At 60.0% G+C, this 18,173-nt stretch overlaps 1 protein-coding gene across 14 annotated transcripts in view; it reads right to left on the reverse strand.

Moving 5' to 3' along the window:
• The window catches only part of TMEM94 (transmembrane protein 94), a 35,475-nt gene that overhangs the window by 1,556 nt on the left and 15,746 nt on the right, over window positions 1–18,173 (reverse strand). For 4 of the 14 annotated variants that reach the window (XM_081804516.1, XM_081804514.1, XM_081804515.1 and 1 more), the window contains 28 exons: window positions 12,439–12,558; window positions 11,969–12,096; window positions 11,610–11,770; window positions 9,899–10,101; window positions 9,382–9,533; window positions 8,920–9,022; window positions 8,612–8,698; window positions 8,225–8,341; window positions 7,628–7,684; window positions 7,270–7,374; window positions 6,962–7,126; window positions 6,530–6,739; window positions 5,684–5,993; window positions 5,293–5,466; window positions 4,837–4,939; window positions 4,498–4,715; window positions 3,613–3,794; window positions 3,382–3,520; window positions 3,002–3,117; window positions 2,779–2,878; window positions 2,325–2,433; window positions 1,944–2,133; window positions 1,632–1,709; window positions 1,259–1,344; window positions 932–1,013; window positions 537–685; window positions 352–446; window positions 171–264 (listed from right to left, as the gene is read on the reverse strand). In XM_081804516.1, the coding sequence (XP_081660642.1) occupies window positions 171–264; window positions 352–446; window positions 537–685; window positions 932–1,013; window positions 1,259–1,344; window positions 1,632–1,709; window positions 1,944–2,133; window positions 2,325–2,433; window positions 2,779–2,878; window positions 3,002–3,117; window positions 3,382–3,520; window positions 3,613–3,794; window positions 4,498–4,715; window positions 4,837–4,939; window positions 5,293–5,466; window positions 5,684–5,993; window positions 6,530–6,739; window positions 6,962–7,126; window positions 7,270–7,374; window positions 7,628–7,684; window positions 8,225–8,341; window positions 8,612–8,698; window positions 8,920–9,022; window positions 9,382–9,533; window positions 9,899–10,101; window positions 11,610–11,770; window positions 11,969–12,096; window positions 12,439–12,558 (3,833 nt within the window). The remainder of the gene's footprint in view (window positions 1–170; window positions 265–351; window positions 447–536; window positions 686–931; window positions 1,014–1,258; window positions 1,345–1,631; window positions 1,710–1,943; window positions 2,134–2,324; window positions 2,434–2,778; window positions 2,879–3,001; window positions 3,118–3,381; window positions 3,521–3,612; window positions 3,795–4,497; window positions 4,716–4,836; window positions 4,940–5,292; window positions 5,467–5,683; window positions 5,994–6,529; window positions 6,740–6,961; window positions 7,127–7,269; window positions 7,375–7,627; window positions 7,685–8,224; window positions 8,342–8,611; window positions 8,699–8,919; window positions 9,023–9,381; window positions 9,534–9,898; window positions 10,102–11,609; window positions 11,771–11,968; window positions 12,097–12,438; window positions 12,559–18,173) is intronic. The other 10 variants (XM_031037336.2, XM_031037308.2, XM_031037313.2 and 7 more) reach the window with 8 other exon arrangements.

Genomic DNA, 18,173 nt, shown 5'->3' on the forward strand with positions numbered 1-18,173 from the left:
GTGACAGCCCTGCATGACCCTGGGCCTTCTTGCTTCCTTCCCTGCCTTTCTCAGTATGAGTAGCTCAAGGAGGGCAGCATCTGACCTCTGGCTCAACTCCCTGAAGCAGGACTGGTCTGAAGTCCTGCTCCTACCCCCCCACCCCCACCCATCCATCGGCAGATACTCACACCACGGGCACGGTCACGGCCCACCAGAGGTTTGTCAAGGGGCTCTTTCGCCACAGGGGCTTGGTGCGATGCACGTGGGTGATAGAAATGAAGACTGGAGAAAACAGGGTCAGTGGGGGGGGCGGCGTCAGACGTCCCCCCATCCACAGCCCCCACTGGCCCCTCCCGGGGAGCCCCTCACCTGTGTGCAGGACGATCAGGGCAGCGGTGAGCTTCTGAGCCGTCAGGAGCCCGTTGGCGAAGTCGCCAAACCAGGCTGGAGCGGTGTCGGCATGACTGTCAGAGTAAGGGGTGGACTCAGCCCCCCGCTGGGCCCCGGGAAAGCGGGCGGGGGGCCGGGGTGGGGGGCGCGAGGTCAGGACCCACCTGCGCAGCATGATGGAGGAGCAGTTGGTGAGGCTGCGGGCCCGGGAGCTGTCACAGAAGCTCTGCAGCGTGAAGCCAAAGCAGACGAGGCACGAGCTGATGGTGAGGCTGAATTTGAGCAAGAAGCAGAACAGGAAGTAGTGCTGGGTCTGCAGAAAGAGGAGCGGCCCGTCACTCCCGGGGTGGCGACCCCTCTGGCCCCGGGCTCAGCGGGCCCTGCAGGAACCGGGCAGGCCCCGGGGGGAAGAAGATCCTTCCCAGCTCTGTGCCACCACCTCCCCTCTGGTTGGGGGAAGTTCTGACGGAAGCCCCTGTCTCTCCCCCAAGTCTCCCCCCACACACACACCCACGTTCCTCAGGAAAGGCCGTGGCTCACAGGGCTCCACGTTGCTTACCTTCTTAGGAATGGACTGAAGGTTCTTCCCTGTGGCCATAGACATGATGGAGCTGTGGGGGGGCTTCCCCAGCAGAGAGATGCTGAAAAGGAGGGACTTGGTGAAGGTTGGGGACTGTGACCCTCTGTCCCCCAATTCCCACATGGGAAACCTTTCGAGAGTTTTGGGAGTGAGGGCAGGTCTGGGGGGAGATGGGATAAGACAAGGGAGAGTCCCCCCGCCCACCAGTGTCTCCTGTGCCAGGGGTGGTGAGCACTGAGCAGGTCTCCCAGGACCGGGGCTCCCAGCCCCGCCTGCCTGGACCCGGAGGGGCAGCCTGACTCTCACCTGAGCAGAGGGTAGCAAAAGCAGGACAGCCAAAGGATGTCGGTGGTGCTCAGTAGCGGCGGCAGCTGAACCAGGCAAGAGAGGAACTAGACCAGGAGAGCCCAGGAAGCAGGATTAGGTTCTGTCACATAGTAGGTTGCTGGGAGCCCCAGGGCTGCCTTGCCCTGTGCCCAGACAGATGCCCAGGGGAGCTAGGGCTGCAGGGGCCGCTATTCTGCTGATGGGGTCACCTCCAAAAGCCTGGGGGTTCCGCAGAGGCCAGGGGCCCCCTAGGCTATGTGGTATCCCCCCAGCCTGCCACCCCAGACTCTTAGCCGGGCCCGGAGCGGAGGAGCGCGTGGGGAGGGGCAGTGCCTGTGCAAGCCCAGCTCACCTGGATGACCACAAGGGTCAACTGGCACTGCAGCAGGAAGAGGAAGCACTTGCGAATGCCGTAGGTGGCATGCCGCGCCTAGGGACCGGGAGGGACAGATTGTGGCCAGGCCTACAGCTGACAAATCTCAGCCAAGAGCCAGATGCCCCAGATGCTCCTGCTAGCAAACGGTGCGGGCCAATGAAACTGCCGGGGAAAGCCTCTCTTGGAGGGAAATCAGCCCCTGGGAGCCCAGACGGATCCTGTGTCACTCTTCCCCACCCCACGCAGCTCCCCCCAGTCTCTGCCCCCTCCGCCTGCCCGAGCCCCAACCTGCTCAATGAGCCGGATGATGCTGATGGTCTCCTCCTGGCGAAAGGTCAGGGAACAGGGTAGGCTGTTGAGCTGCCCCGAGAGCTGTAGGGGAGAAAGGCCATCCGAGGCCTGGGCCATGCTGGTGCTGGTGGCGTAGCCAAAGGTCTCCCAGGAGCAGCGGGATGGGTACAGGGGATCCAGGGCAATGCTGCTCAGCGTAGGGGGAAAGCACAGCCATCAGCTACACTCTGCAAACATCCCATCCCCCATGGGACTAGGCAAGCACCCACTCCCTCTCTCCCCTCCGTGCCCAGGTCCGTTGGTCCCAACCATACCAAGACCAGCCACGGAATATGCCCCGGCCCCAAGCAAGCCCCCACTCTCAGGCGTCCCCCTGACCTGATGTCACTCTGGAGGAAAAGGCAACTGTTCCTGAGATTAGCAGAGCTGCCCAGGCAGCAGGTCACCTCCCCATATTCCTGCATGATCTTGATCATCTCACACATGGCTGAGGGGGCAGAGTCGGGGGGCATAAGAGTCAGGCGGGCGGAGCCCTGTGTGAGGCTCTGGGCAGAGACCCACAGGGCAGGAGAGCAGGAGACAGGGGAGAGCAGGCCCCACTTTGGGGACAGTCCTCCCCCCAAGAATGTGAATATCATGTAACTACTGTCACTTCTGACTCCCTAGAAGGGGCACACCCACAGCTCCAGCCCGCTACGTTCCCCGGCTCCTCCCAGCTCAGGTTGCTCGGCTCCCCGCATGGGACAGCAACATCTCCTGCAGAGCCCACCGGGTCAGGGTTAGGGTTACCGGGAGCCCAAGCCTCCTTGGTAGCCGTGGCTACGGTACTCACTCTCGGGGGTACAGTCGGTAAATAGGGGCACTAGCAGGGGCACATTGTCAATGTTCTGCAGGTGGGGGCGCACCTGGTGGATGCCGCGCGGCAGCTTGGCCTGGAGAGAACAGAGGTGTCAGTAGCCTCAGGGTCGGGAGAAGGGCACCTCCCTCCCTCCCTTCTCTGGACCAGCCAGTCAGCTACCTCAGGTAGTCCAGGGGCACAGACCCTGCCATCCTACCCGGTTGCAGTCCTCCAGGAAGCTGGGGAGGTCACTGTCTGTAGGCTGGAAGCTGATGAGGTCTGAGTGACCCTCCTCCTCCAACAGAAGGAGCCCTTCCGCATCATCTCGGGACACTGTGGGGATGAAAACCCGTCCTTCACCTTGGAGTCAGCCTTCTGGGGGCCTTTCCTTGCCCTGAAGATGGCAGAGAACTTCCTGCTTCCGGTTTCCTCTCCTCCACGGTCGACTGTTGTTACCGCAGGGAGACGAGAGCAATTTTCCAAGGGAGTGCACTTCTCGGGAGCGGAGCGAGCTACGGGGTTTCTTTCTAGCTGTAGCTCCAAGGTGGGGGAACTGCCCACACCTACCTCGTCCCCATCACAAACCTGTGCCCTTACCCTGATTCAGGTCATCATGCAGGGAGCCAGCATGGCTGGGGCTGGAGGGGGGGATCTCGGAGCCAGGCAGGTCACCATTGGGCGTGAGGGAGATGTGGCAGTTCCAGCCTGTCTCCAGGCCCATCTTTTCTGCAAACACCTGCAAAAGGCAGACGGCAACGAACAGATGGGCCCGTGAGCCCACAGGAGAAAGGGTCAGTGGAGGCAGAGGGGGATGGCGTTCCCCCCCACCTTGCTTTTGAGCTCATCCTCCAGAGAGAAGTAGACGAAGCGGATGCAGGCATTGACCAGCCCATCGATGAGGCGCACGATGTCCAGCCGGGCCTGGTACTGGGAGGACACCATGCCCATGAAGATCTGGCCGCTCAGGGCCTGCATGCAGTCTTCCTTCTCCAGCACCTCCCCGATCCCTTCTTCAGGTAGGCACAAGGCACAAAGCCCAGCCAGGACACCCAGGAACCAGCAGATTCCAGGAGGCAGCCCAGGCCACACACACAGATGCCACACCCGAATCAATGAGCATGTGGGCCCCAGGGGACCACACACACAGCCACACGTGCACGCACACACACACACAGCCAAGACACATAAAGGAGCCAACAGACACAGGAGAAAAGACAATGAAAGGTACTCGTCAGTCAGGTGATGACCCTAAGGAGTAACGATAGAGCCCGGCCCTGGTCCAGGGCTAGGGGGCTGCCCTCACTCTCAGCCGTGGCCTCGATTCATGGTCTTTTGGGTCAGAAGACCCTGTGAGTCTGTCTGTTTGGTGGCATTGGGGGAGGGGTGGGGCAGCTCTGAGTCCCTCTGTTCCAGCAGCATTGAAACCTGGCCTTTTTGTCTGGTCAAATAAGCCTAATGGTCTATAGATACTGCTGCTTTACAACTTCCAAAGAAAGCCCTTTGCTGTCGCACCGAGTGTCACAAGAAGCCTGTGAGGAGGGCAGAGCAAGCGCCATGAGAAGGCTAAGGACTTGCCCGCGCCACCAGACGGTGAGTGCCACCTTGGTGCTCCAGGCCCGGTGCACCCACAGTTCCCTCCGCCACGATCGATGCCAAGGCGCTCCGGAAGCCCTCCCCGCTGGGGGCCCCCAACGGGACAGACGTGCACGGTACCGTCCGAGCTCCAGCTGTTGCGGCGCGTGCTCAGCTTGATCGGGACGGTGCTGGGCAGCTCACACACGGTGAAGATGCTGCTCTGGCCAGGCACCTGCACAAGCTCAATGCACTTGCCGTTGAGCTGAGAGGACAGGGCGCAGCTCATGGGCTTGTAGGCGAAGGCAGAGCAGTAACCAGATAAGCAGGCCCGCTGGTAAAAATCCAGCACTTTCTTTCTGCCAGGGAAATGGGGAAGAAGTGAGGCGAGTGGCCCTGAGATGCCCCCATGCCTGTGAGCCAGGCGGGCAGAGGGCAGGGGCTGTCTGCCATCAGCACGAGGGGTGCTTCCTCACCCACCTGTCAGAACCTGAAAGAGGGTAGATGTCGGCGCCATCCCAGAAGTCTGTGCAGGCCTCTAAGACCACGTCAGCCGTGCCATGGGACAGCATCTGTTCTGTGCCTGAGGCGGGGAGGACGAGGCCGAACCATGAGTGCCCCAGGCCACTGCCACCTCTCACTCCCGCCTCAGGTAACACCCTGCCATTCTTGAGAAGGGTGCTAGGGAGCCCCTGGGGAGTAGGACTCCCCAGGCCTGTGTGGGCTTGCAACCCTGCGGACAGTCCCCAACCCCTGTGGCCACCATCCCAGCACCAGTCCCCAAATCCAATCCCTGCCACATCTGAGGAAGATTCCAGAAGCAGTCTAGTGCGCATCTGCCCAGGGCCCCCCCAAAAAGGGACGCCTAAAAGAAGTCCCGCCCTGCCAAGCTCCAGGAAGCTCTGGCCTGATGCTGGCCAAGCCTGGAAGGCTCACTGGTAGTGGTGTCCTTGATGAAGAGACTGATCATATGGCTGAGCGGGGGGCGCCGCTTGGTGACACAGGAGAGCCTCCCCAGCGAGGTCTCCTTCACCATCTCGGCACTGGGGAGGCGGTAGAGCGCAAGGTGGTTCCCCTGCTTGAAGAGCTCCTTGGCCCCAGGAGTGAAGCCTGCGGGGGGAGGGACGACAACTCGGGGTGTCCGGGAGCACCTGCACCTCCCTCCCTCGCAGGGAGAGAACCCCCGTGAGGCTGGGCTGGTTCTTTCCCCCTTTCCCCGCGCCCCTGGTTATTTTCCCAGACCAGGAAGCACTGTCGAGCGGCGCCTGGTTCCGGGGGGCGGGCAGGAGCTGCCGGGGCTCCTGGTGAAGGCCCGCGCCCAGCGCACCTATGAGGCGGGCGAGCTCGCAGAGGCCCCAGGGCACGTGCACGGGCAGGACGGCGCTGTGGCTCTCCTGCAGGGCGATGTTGCACAAGTGGTCGGAGAAGCGGCACAACCGCTCGGTGACGCTGGCGTTACACAGGTTCAGCAGCACGTTGAGACCCAGCGGCTTCAGGGACGTGAGGTGCAGCTGCCAGTTGGAGTCGTCGAACTGGATGCAGGAGGGGTTCTGCTGGTCCTGCGACAGGCTCAGCATTTCCAAGTGGTAGTCACACACAAAGTCCTCTGCTTCGTAGGGCTCGCCCTCCAGCCCGGGCTGGGCCGCAGCGGAACGGGGAAGAGAGAGGGGAGCCTCAGCTGGGGAGAACGCACCCCCTTCCCAGTGAGCAGGCTCACGCCCATGCTCTTCCCATCCCTCCCGGAAACCCTCTCCCCGTCCTTGCTGGCCTTCTGGCTGCTTCTGGGAGTTCTGCTCAACAATGGCAGTGCCTAAAAAAAGGATGCCCAGAGCAGGGAGGGAACAATGGAGGATCTCTTTCTCCAGGAGGAGCCGCCAGCCCTCCGTCTTCAGAAGATTGTGACCAGAAGGAAGGGCCTTGCCCCAGCCAGTCACCATCTGTAAGACCCAGAGAAGGGGAAAGGGCCTCCTTCCTGGAAGGGCCCCAGGCCCTGGATTAGGCCTCAGGAGGCCGTCCTGCATGGCCGAGCCTGGAGGCCTGAGCATGGAGGCCTGAGCATGGAGGCCGCCACATCTGTGCCTATGGCTCCGTCCATCCAGGACGGGCTGCACCCCTTGGCCCCTTCAGCGCGGAGGCCAGGACACCCCGAGGCTGCTGTCCGCACTCCTCTCACCTTGCCAGGCTCTTCTTCACCGCCCTCCGTGTCCCGGCTGAAGCTCACGTTGGAGCCGGATGGGTGTTTGCTGCGGCCGTGTGCTTTGTGGTGAGAGTAGAATTCAGGGGGCTTGGGACCGTCACCCAGCCAGTCGCCACGTTCCTGCTCATTGGAAAGGTGCAGGGTAGTGTTCAGGGAACCGGCCAGGAGGGCATCTCGTTCGTGGGGCTGAGGAGAACAAGGAGCACAGGCCTCGGACCAGGGTCCCGCTGGCTGCCATGGACCAGGGAGGCAGGGAGTTATGTCCCCTCACTGTCTGGGGTGGAGGCTCTGCCTGAACAGCCCAGAAGCAGATCCTAACGGTGCTCGAGCCTTCCTTCTCCCTCCCAGCCTCGCCCTCCCTGAGGCCACTGGCCGGCCCAGAGCTGGGTCCCCAGGAGCCGGCCATACCTCCTCCTCTACCTCGGGATGGCAGAAGGAGCGGGTGGACAGGTCATCGGTTAGGTCCTCATGGCTGCTGTGTGGGGGCTCCACCTTCCCACTGAAGAATAGCACAGTCTCCGGGCTGGGGTTTGGCCATGACAGGATCCCCTGTTTGTCCACACAGCACAGGACCTGCAGAGAGAGATGGGGATTGGGGAGGGGGGGCTTGGCATTCCCCAACCTGCCAGGGTCCACTTAAGTGGCGGGCAGGCACCGGGACACAGCCAGGCAGCAGGCCAGTGGAGGCGGGATCCTCCCACAGGGCCCGCCCTCACCGTGACCGAGCCCAAGCTGTGCAGCAGGCTGGAGCTATGGCTCAGGGTCGGCGATGTCCCTTGGATCACCCGCAGGAAGTGGCCCCAGATGCAGCGCAGCATTTCCTGGGGGGAGAGACAAAGTCCGTGTTATTTCCCTAGAGATAGCCTCTGGGGCCAGCAGAGGAAACAGTCCGGGGACACCAGGAAGTTGGGGTGGACAGGCATTTGTCTGGGCAGAGCGCATTGCCCCCATGAGACAGGAGGCTCCAAGGCCATAAAGTAGGGGAGTCCCAGGGTTCCGGAAGGGGCCAGCTTGAGGGAGCTCAGGTTGGTGGCTACAGGGGCCTGGGGCAGAAGGTGTCCCAGGTGAGTGTACCTGAGAGGAGACGGCTTCTGTATAGCTGCTGAGAGTGTCCTCTGAGAACTTGGCGAGCTGCGTGGAGCGGAGGCACCAGCTCAGGGAGGCGCCCTCACATGGCCTCCAAGCTGCAAGGTGGCGGGGGGGGCCCACACCAGCAAGGCTCCCAACGCCTTTGGTAAAGGACACCGGGCAGTCCCCGAATCCCGTCTGCTGAGTGCCAGGATGGACGGCCCCCCGCCTCCCGGGGCCTGGCCTGGAGGCTCCTCCACACAGAGAGCTGCCCAGGGCCTGCCCGTGCACGGCGCCCACAGTGGGGCTGGACCTCCGCACCTGTTCGCTGGGGCACAGCTGACACCCTCTTTTTTTTTTTTTAAAGATTTTATTCATTTATGAGAGAGAGCATATGAGACGGGGGAGGGTCAGAGGGAGAAGCAGACTCCCCGCTGAGCAGGGAGCCCGATGCGGGACTCGATCCGGAGACTCCAGGATCATGACCTGAGCCGAAGGCAGCCGCTTAACCGACTGAGCCACCCAGGCGCCCCTGACACCCTCTTTTTGCTCCCGAATTGTGTTCTTTTTGTACTGTCACCAGGATGCCTTGGAACAACCTACCAGGGAGCTGGGAGAGGCCTTGCTCATCTGAGCCAGGACTCGAGCTTCTCCACAGGCGGTTGCCAGAACCCAGAGGACTGGAAAGAGCAGGGGGAGGATGGGCAGGACGCCATTCACCTGGGGAAGCACAAACCACACTGAAGGCTCCCAAAGAGCCACTGGTCTGGAAAGAGGGAGGGACGGACGGCCTTCCCCAGCCCTGAAGCCATTCCCCGAGTAGAAAGGGACAGCTGTCCAGGGCAGGAAGAAAAGGGGAGCAGGCATTCTTAAGCTGAAGCCAGAGGGACCCCTGGGCTACAGAGAGGGAGGGACAGCCAGGGCACGATGAAGGGACCCAGCCTCCAAGGAAAGAGCAAAGCATCACAGAGTGGCAAGGGCGGGGGTTACCTGTAGCTGGAGGAGGGTGTACTGCCAGGAGGTGACACCTGGGGCGTTCAGCATGAAGCGCAGGGCATTGGTGATGAGGAAGCCGGCCTTTGGGGAACAGCAGAAGTGCGGCCGTAGTCCCCCACCCAGAGAGGGACCCAGGCTCTAAGGCTTCCCTTCCTCTGCCCACTCATACCCTCCCCAGCCCCAGCACTGGCCGTCTCACTCTGGGCGCCCCCGTCTTCACTCACATGCTCACCCAAATCTGGCCCTGAGGCTCCCCCATTTCCTGGCCCCCTCCCCTGCCCCGCGAGGCCCGCCTCACGCACCAGGACCACAGGCACGGCGTAGTGCAGCATGACCGACTGCACTGTGAACCTCTCGTTGTCCAGAGCGGTGACTGGGCGGGACAGGGCCATGTCCAGGCACCATCTGCAGAAAGGGATGACCCTTCAGTTGGGCAAGCCTTCAGGGGAGAGGCCGGAAACACTCACCTGCACTGGGCATCACTGAGTCAGGCCATGTTCCTGTTCCCTGGCCCCCACCAAGGGGCCCCCTGGGAGAGGGGTCTGGGGCAGCCTCCAGAGCTGTCCCCTCAGATTTCCAACGGGGGAGGAACAATCACCCACGCTAGGAATTCTCATAAGACGTTAAAGAATCCACAGAGGTGCCCACCCTAAGGGGGGGCTCAGTATAAACCAGGCTCTCTCCTTGTCACCCCGCCCCCTGCTCCTGAAGGCACCAGGGGAGAGAAGTCAGGGGCCAGACGGAAGGCAGGGCAGCAAGCCGACCTGATGTTGTCAATGACAGGGGTCTCAAGAACACGGAAGAGCCGGTGCTGCTGGGGGTTCTGTGGTCCCTTCTTCACTTCTCCCCGGGGGGAAGGCGGTGGAGAGAAAGGGGGAAACAGGTCTCCGGGCTCCAAGACGATGTGCTCATCATCCTGCCGGAGAGTCAGGGGAGGAGGGCAAGGAGGGCATTGGTTCAATCAGAGGCCACTCTTCCTTGACAATTCCAGCTAAGTGGAGATACCTCACTGGGTTAGGAACCATTGGTTAGCAAAGAGTCAGCTGGTGGGGGGGGGGCAGCGGGGGGCTGTGGAACTGGATTCCTAGCAGCTTAAGCGTCAGAGAAAAGAAAGGACAAGAAGGAGAAAGATGTTCCAGCTCTTCTCCATTCTTCCAGAGTCCTTGCCAAGAAGCCTGTGAACCGGCCAGGAAGCTTCAGAATTAAGCCCTGGGACCCTCCCACCATTGCCTGTAGATGCTCCCACAGCATTTCCAGGGAAGAAGAAAAGCCTCGAGCTACCTTGATCCCCCTCAGAGAGGCGAACGATTCCTGGCCGGGCCTCAGAGCTATGATGTCTCCTTCTACCAACAGGCCAACTGGCAGGTTGACCAGATGTCCATCTCTGTAGGCCCAGTGCAGGGACCAGGACGGTGCAAAGGGCATATGGAGGTCTGGGTACATGGCATCTGGCCACTTGATCTCCTTGCCATCCCTGAGTGCATCTGAGGAGAACGGAAGGAAGCAAACCACCTCACCCACAGCTCCGTACGTCAGCCACCCAGCACACGCCGTGGAGCTCTGCCTGCTCTCCTTCCTTTCCCAAAAGGCTTGCAGTGGCCCACAACACCCATTCCAACACTGCCCCTCTCTCAAGGTCACCTCCCCTGTGAAGCCTCTCCCACCACTCCAGCCCAGGCCCTTCTACCCCTCTGAACACCTGAAGCTCTTATTCTTTGTACCCTTACTCCATTCAAATACATTTCACAAGCATTGCTGAGGGCTTTGAGGGATGCAAAGGTCAAAGGTGAAGATGACACAAGTCCCTACCCTCGAGGAGGAGCCGCAACCGAAAAGAGAGATGTATGTGGGCAGATAACACAAATCAAGGCAAACACGTGCTCAGGGCATTAGGAAATATCCTAGCGCTGCAGGAGCTCAGGGGAGCCGATGCGATCAGAGGTGGCTTCAGGGAAAAGGGAGCTAAGTTTAAGATGGGTCTTGAAGGATGGGCCAGATCTGTCAGCTGGAGCCCAGTGAGGGAGGAGCACGCCAGGCAGGGGGACAGCAGGACAAGGGCACAGAAGCAGGGAGGTCCATGGTGAGTTTGGCACTGGGGAGGAGCTTTTGGGTGATGATGACAGTAAGAGAAGAATCTGGAGAGAGAGGCTGGAGCCTGGCCCAGAGGTTCTGGGCAGCTTTGATAAGCAAGAGGGAGCCAGTGATGGTTCCTGAGCAAGAGACTAAGCTCCCGAGGAGCAGGGCCCATCCTTCTCGGTCACCGTTGTACTTCCCACGCCGGGCACATGGCTGCAGCTAACTGATCATTTCAGAATGAAGCAATCCCTTCTCACTTAGCATTCAAACGTCCACTGCCCAGTCAGGTTCGAGAGAGGTTTCCGACACTAGGTGTTTCATACAAGACCACAGGCCCTTGGAAAGCGGGAACCACTGTCTCTCAGAAGAGCCTAATATTCCCAATCCATAGCTGGGGCTTAACAAACACTATCTGAATGAAAGAACGAGCAGAAATGGGATGGAGCAACTCCTTTCTTTAGGAACAGGGCTGCTCCGTTTTGGGCTCCCGGCTCTGGGCCCCCAACCCTGCGTCTTGCAGGTCTTCGACTTCCCTGGCCCATCTTCCTACCTGCCCCGGCCCAGTACCGCCAGACAAGACAGACTTGGAAGAGAAAACCTCAACTGTCCTCCTGCCAAGACAGGGTCTTCTCTGTTAGTCTCCCATGGTTAGCAAGCCTGCAAGCCGACTGGGCCACCATCAGCCTCCCTGCGGGCCGTGCTGAGGCCACTGCCTGCACGTCCCTGGCTGTCACTGTCCTGCTCAAAAGGGGCAGGGCAGCCTTCTGACTCTCCTGATGCCAAGAGCCCCCAGAATGCTGACCGTAGGCAACGCCACTGTGCTGGGCTCCTGGCGGGGACTCAGGAGAAGAGCTCGTAGGGCTGACACATCATAGGGCACCCTTTTCCACCCAGCATGCCTGACCCTCGGCCTCACCTTGGATTTGGTCAATGATCCCTCGGAGCCTCCGCTCTACCTCCCCACGCTTCAGCCGATCTTGCCGCCCGATGAGGATGAGGTTGAGAAGCAGCAAGAGGAACAGTGCTGAGGCATTCACCAGCTCAACCCCATGGCTGGTGGGAAGAGGTGAGGGGGTACTAGCAAGGAGAGGGGCTCCCCCACCCAGCCAACCCGAGACCCCCCACCCCAGTCCCTTCTGAAAGGAGTGTCTCATTCGGGGGCTGACAGCAGCCAGTCAAGGGACCGAGGGTTCCTAACAAGGCAGACTGGGACTGGGGCGGGGGGAGCGCCCCTGGGGGGGGGTCCCCGGGTGAGAGGCGGGGAGGGAAGGTTACCTGCCCGCCGGCTGGCTCCCATGACAGCCCAGCAGAAGCAGCACAGCCAGCAGCATGAGCGAGGCTCCGGGCCAGTGGAAGCAGGAACAGCGGTTACTGTGGTGCAGGAAGCTGCTTCTCCACAGCTCCTGAGGAGGGGCAGCGGGGAGTGAGGGGCCCGGCGAAGGAGCCGGGAGGCAGCATCCTGCTAGAATCTGGCCGCCCTGCTCCCACGCCCGCCTGACCCGGCCTGGGGCTGCCTCGCTCTCTTGGCTTTGGTCTCGGCTGGGGTCCAGCCGCTTGGGCTCCTGCAGCAAGTGGGGTCAGGACAGCACTCCGCCAGGCAGCCCCAGCTTCCTTCTGAGTTGTAGCGAGGCTTCAGTTGGGTCACGCCGCCCAGCGTGAGCACCGGCTCCCGGGCCCGAGCCTGGGCCTCCCACGCCTCTCTGCCATCCCACCTCGGCTCCGGCTTCCCCGGGAAGAAGCTTCACCTTCCACGTGAGACATTTCTTCCGTTCTTTCAGGTGTCCCTCCAGCACCGTCTCCAGCTGCTCCTGCAGGATGCCGAGGGCCTTCCGGGTAGACAGGCCCAGGGCCAAGGGTGGCTCGCCCTGGAGGAAGCAGGCGAAGCAGGCAGCATTCAGCATCGCCCCGGAGGCCCCAGGGCACTGCCCAGAGAGGCCCTCCATCGCAGGCCGCAGGCCGGGCCCTCGTCATCCCTCCCCAAATCCTCCCTCCTCTTCCTCCACCAGCCCCCCAGCCCTCAGGGTGTTTGCGCAAATCTCCACGACGTTAAAAGTCCCCTACTCCTCAAGGCCAAGTTAAAAACAGAAACACACGCAACTTTCTCCACTCAGTGTTTCCTAACCCACCTTCCAAGGCCATCGGCATCTCCCGGCCCCACACACTGCTCTCGCCCCTCACCTCCCCATCGACCTCTGCTGCCATCTGTGTATTTCAGGAGCCAAAAAATAGTGGGTTTTTTGGGGGGTTTTGGGGTTTTTTTAAGTGGGGAAAGGGGAACTAACAAGGAGACACTAGCTCTTCATTGTTCCTAGGTAAAAGCATTAAGAAAAAACCCACCAAATACTGTTTCCACCATTTCACAGAAAGCAGCATATCGTGACACTCCGGCATCAGGAAGGACACAATCTCAGACAAGGGACAACTGCTCCCAGGGAAGGACCTGCGACGCCGCCTTCTGTCACCGAGGGTGGCAGAACAGGGCACAGATGGGGTGGTCCTGGGCGGCACTGGGTACCACCCATGCTGTCCTGTGTGAGCCTGGCCTGGCCTCTCCTTACTGACAGCCCCACTCCTGGGCCTCACCCTGTCTTCTCCTTCTCTGACTGGCTCTTCTTTCCCCTCCATCCACCGCACAGCCCATCTCGAGGATATCTTAACAAATTCACGTACGTTTCCAAGACAACCTTGGCCGCCATCGTGGAGTCTCCCACCACACCACCAAGCTTCCAACTCCTGAAGTTTACCTCCAGGCACAGCCCTGAATGCTGACCTGTTTACTCAATGGCTGCACTGCTGTTTCACGGGCCCCTAGGAGTGGATTTGACCCAAACCCTGGAGCGTGGCCCTCCCGGCTGGACAGCCCCGCTCCTGCAGTGACCACCGCCCCCTCCCACCCCTCAGCGTCCAACTCTTCCAAGCCAACGGCAACATCCAGTCAGAGCAGCGCACATTGCCTCAACCGACCCCTGTTTATCTTTCCAATCGAGCCCAGACTCTGGGGCAGGACCTGTGATCCACCAGCTTCTCCAGCCTCCTCGCCCGCGTTTCCTCCATTCCTGACGCGAGCCGTGCTCTCCAGCTCGGGTACAAGTACCTCTACGTGCTTTCCCTCCCTGGACACACGCTCCCGGCCCCAGACACCTCTCTCTTCCCCTTCAAGCCTCAGCTCGAACGTCACCTGCTCTGGGAAATTTTCCCAAAGCCAAGGACTGCACTTACGGGGAGAGGTTTGTATTCCAAGAGCACCCTGGGCAAGCTGGCTCCCGGTCTGCATTGTGGAGAACTGTCATTATAGATTGACTCGTCTGGCTCTCCCACCAGACTGCCAGTTCCTTGAAAACAGGTACTGAATTCTTCCCTCTCCACATCCCTCCAACTACCTGCCGAGACAGTGCCGGGCACACAGCAGTGGCCCCATGGCCACCGGCTGGATGAATGGAAGAATGAGTGCACACATAGCTTCAGTGATCTCGGTGACACGTTAATCAGGGGTTGTCAACCCGGGGTCTGTAGCAGAAATACCTGGAGCTTCTAAAAACGTGGATGTCCAGGTCCCACCCCAAACCTACCGAATCAAAACTTCTGAAGGTGAGGCCGATGCACACATTGAATCAGGTCGGGGGTCCTGGGAAAAAGAACACCCCTGGGAAAGGAGTGCTGGCGGAGAACTGGGTCTTTCCCAAGAGCACCAATGTGAGCTCCCACCAGGAAAGGTTCCTGAGCAAGAGGAGCAAAGCCCTAGACTTGGGGCACTAAGAAAGGGGCTGGGGTTATCTACTGAGTCCTGACCAAGGGTGGCTAAGCTGGTGACTCCCTGACTACCTCAGCTCATGGCCCGCCCCTGCTCCCCCTCTGCCTTCCCTGGGGTCTGCCCTGGCTTTGCCCACTGACGTTCCAGACTTCCTCCTCCATGCCTGTCTCCATAGCCACCGCTCTCCTTGGCAGCCTTGCCGCTCACAGGACACACATCTCCAAGACTAGAAGGGGCTGCTGCTCGGGGGCAGTACCCCAGCAGACCCACCCTGGGAGGACGCACCTGAGTGGAGCCCCCACACTGGCCCATTACCAGCTTTTTCGGCCTGAGGGATGAGGATGGGCTCCAGAGTGAGCCTGGCCCCAAGACTTCCCAGATCCCTTGCCTAAATCTCCCCTAATCCCTGCTCTCCATGCTGGCTTTGGGGGATTATGAAGATAAGAGCTGCTTCTCCCCAGAGGGGATAACTGGTTATTTCAGCTCCGGAAGATATGGCCCTCTGGGCAGAGGGCCCACACCCCAGTATGGGTAAATATTCTACTCCAGAGCATCTACCTCCCTCTGGCAGAGATCCTGGGGCCTTCCTGAGAAGCTGTGGTCCAGGACAGATGAGTATCAGGTAAGCTCAGGTCTGTACGTCTGCCTCCCTGACTCCTGGCACGGAAGGGGAGAAAGTCTCCTGCACGGTGGGAGGAAGAGAGAAGAAGGGGACCAGAGGCCTTCTCGTGTCTAAGGGGCTGGCCCAGGGGGTGACGCCTATTCCACCCAACCCAGGAAAGAAGAGGATTTGGAAAGCACAGCCACTGCGAATGGGGCTTCCCATGTTGCCCCTCCCCACTGCCCCCTTCTCCCTCAGGCTCCACTTTGTGAGCTCTCTCTCCGCAGGGGGAGAGGTGAAGGTTCCCAAGATGCACTTTCCTGGGCCAGGCCTCCAGAAACACTGCAGTGTGAAAATGTCCTGGAGGCAGGGAAAGGCTGGCCTGCAGTGGTGGAAAGGCTGCCCGCCAAAGAGACAAGAGACGGGGATTGGGCAGGAGAAAGGGAGGGTAAATCCCAGGGGCTGCAGGTCACGTGGGAAGCCAACGGGTCTGAGATGAGGACCATGCTCGGAAGGCAGGCAAGGGCTCAGGGGGCAGCCAGGGAACCAGGGGACCCCCCACGCCCCCAGCCAGGCCTTTAGACTTTGGACATCAGCAACTCCCCTCCTCTTGTCCTGTGGCCGCCCTGACATCCGCCGCCTCATTCCAGGTGCCCCCCTTCCACAACCCAGAAATGGATTCACTCTCTCTCTCTGCACCCAGGTTCCTAGCACCTGCACACTGCTGCTCTCCAGGTTTGGGAGGTATGGGCCAGAGGGGGCAGATGCTCCTGGGGCAGGGCCAGAGGAGGCCTGCCGAGCTGACTGTGTGCGTCTGCCCACGCATGTTTTGTCTGGCCAGGAACACCAACTCCAGACTGGCGATTAAAGACAGCCTAGCAGAGGGAAAATAGCCACTCTGTAATCACACGCCTCCTAGAGAAAGTGCCTGCCCGGACAGGTAGGCCCTGGGGCAAGGACACAGCCTTCTGGGCCAGCCCACTCTCCAGGGCCCCAACCACACCTCTCCAACTGCCTCGGCCCCTCAGTGACATGAAAGAACAACACCTCACCCTGTCTCTGGCAGGAGAGTCCCAGTTACGGGTAAAATCACTGTTTCTCTCATTGTGCTTCCCCGCCCTGCAAGGTAAGAGCCAAAGCTGAGGAACTTGGTGGAACTTCAGCACTTTCAAAGGAAATTAAGAAAGGGCCCTGGGCGAGCAGGCTCTGCCAGCCTTTCTCAAAATACAAGTTAGGCTGGGCACCCATGGGGAGGCCGTGCAAGGATGCATATGGTTGGTTTGAGAAATAAGGACCCAACTCATACACGTGCCATCTGAAGGTGTCCTTTTCTTGCCTCTGGGGCCAAGAAGGGTGAGAAAAACTGTCCCAGCCTTAAGTACCCAGAGGGAGTAAGAGATTCTTCCTGTTTGCCAGATGTTCCAAATCTCCCACCCCACCCCACTGCCAGACACCTCCCAGGATGTTCCTGGGGAGAGGAGTGATGGCCAAGCCAGAACTCTATACCACAGGGGGGACAGGAGCCCGCCTCTCCACTTACACCAATGCTTTGCAGGTAAAAGCATCCCGCTTCAAATGCTCAGGCTCAACTGGATCCAACAAAGTAACTTGAGGCTCTAGGAAGCCCAGGCTCAGGAGATGCTGGCCACAAATGCCCATCAAGAGCTGGGCTTCTCCTCCCTGTTCCATCATCAAAGGGGGACCCTGGGGGTGGGGGCTGGGGGGCACCTGGGTGGCTCAGTCAGTTAAGCATCCAGTCTTGATTTTGGCTCAGGTCATGATCTCAGGGTCATGGGATTGAGCCCTGTGATGGGGTCCAGGCTCAGCGTGGAGTCTGCTTGTCCCTCTCCCTCTCCTTCTTACCACCCCGGCCCCCTGCCCTCTCTCTCTGTCTCTCTCTCTCTCTCTCAAATAAATAAATTAATTAATTTTTTTTTTTTTTTCAAAAAGGGGGACACTGAGAGGGCATGGGGATTTAGACGAGAAGGGTGGGGAAAGAACTCTTATCTGTCCAATCAGAACTGCAAAAACCCCGCTACTGAACAGGACCAGTTCTATGGGGCCTGATGCTGAGTGTCTGGGGCAGTCTAATGAGTCTTCCCAGAGCCAACACCCCTGAACTCTCTTGCACCCCCTCGGTCAGGTTTCCCAGGTGGCCCAGAGCCAAGAGCCCCTGGCCCCCAGCCCTCGTCCTTTCAGGACTCCTCACAGGCTCTGTCCCCACGGCCACTGTTTTCATTCCCACTTTCACCTATTTTGGGAGCAGAATGCAGGTCCCATAGGCACAGGTAGATAGGCTACGAATTTAGACTGTGACCCTCAGCCTTGACAACAGCAGAGAGCTAATTAGAACTGGCTGGCCCTGGGGCGCCTGGGGGCCTGTCAGTGAAGCGTCTGCCTTCGGCTCAGGTCATGATCCCAGGGTCCTGCGATCGAGCCCCACGCCTGGCTCCCTGCTCAGCAGCGAGTCTGCTTCTCCCTCTGCCTCTGTGTGCTCTCATGCACGCACGCACTCTCTCTCTCAAGCAAATAAATAAAATATTTAAAAAAAAAAGAACTGGCTGGCCCCTGAACCAGGTCCCCATCATCACAGCTTTCTGGGCCAGTACAGTTGGGGAGGGGACCCAAAGATGGACTCCAACATAATGCCTAAGTCACTGAAGCTGGGTCTTTTGTTAGTAGCCATGATAAATCTCTTCTGAGCTTGGCCAGACACAAATCTTATCTTCAGCCAGGCAAATCAAAGCCTCAAGCTTCTTTGTCTTCAGGGCTCAGGCTGACCTTGGCACTTCTACCCATCTTCTTCCTCTTGCAGCCACCCAGACTAGGAAGAAATCAGCCGGGCCCTGGCTGCTCCTATCTCAATGACCCATGTGGTCCAGCAAAAAAAGAGCCCCCCGCCTGGCCCTGAGGAGGGCTGATGTCCAGATCCGGGGCTTCCCATCACCTGTGCATGGAGACCCAGGTCCCAGCATAACTCGACAGGATGCCCCACCGGGACACGCGGCTCCGGTCCTGCTCTGGGAGCCTGGCTGGCAGCTCCCTAGACACACAGGCATCGTGGCTCCCATTCTCAGCCTCCCTCTTCGGTCCTAGCTACCTCATAATCTGAGCTGCCTCCGGTTCAG

Source organism: Leptonychotes weddellii, chromosome 15 (genome assembly GCF_054177405.1).
Source record: "Leptonychotes weddellii isolate Sample4059 chromosome 15, ASM5417740v2, whole genome shotgun sequence".
Lineage (NCBI taxonomy): Eukaryota > Metazoa > Chordata > Mammalia > Carnivora > Phocidae > Leptonychotes > Leptonychotes weddellii.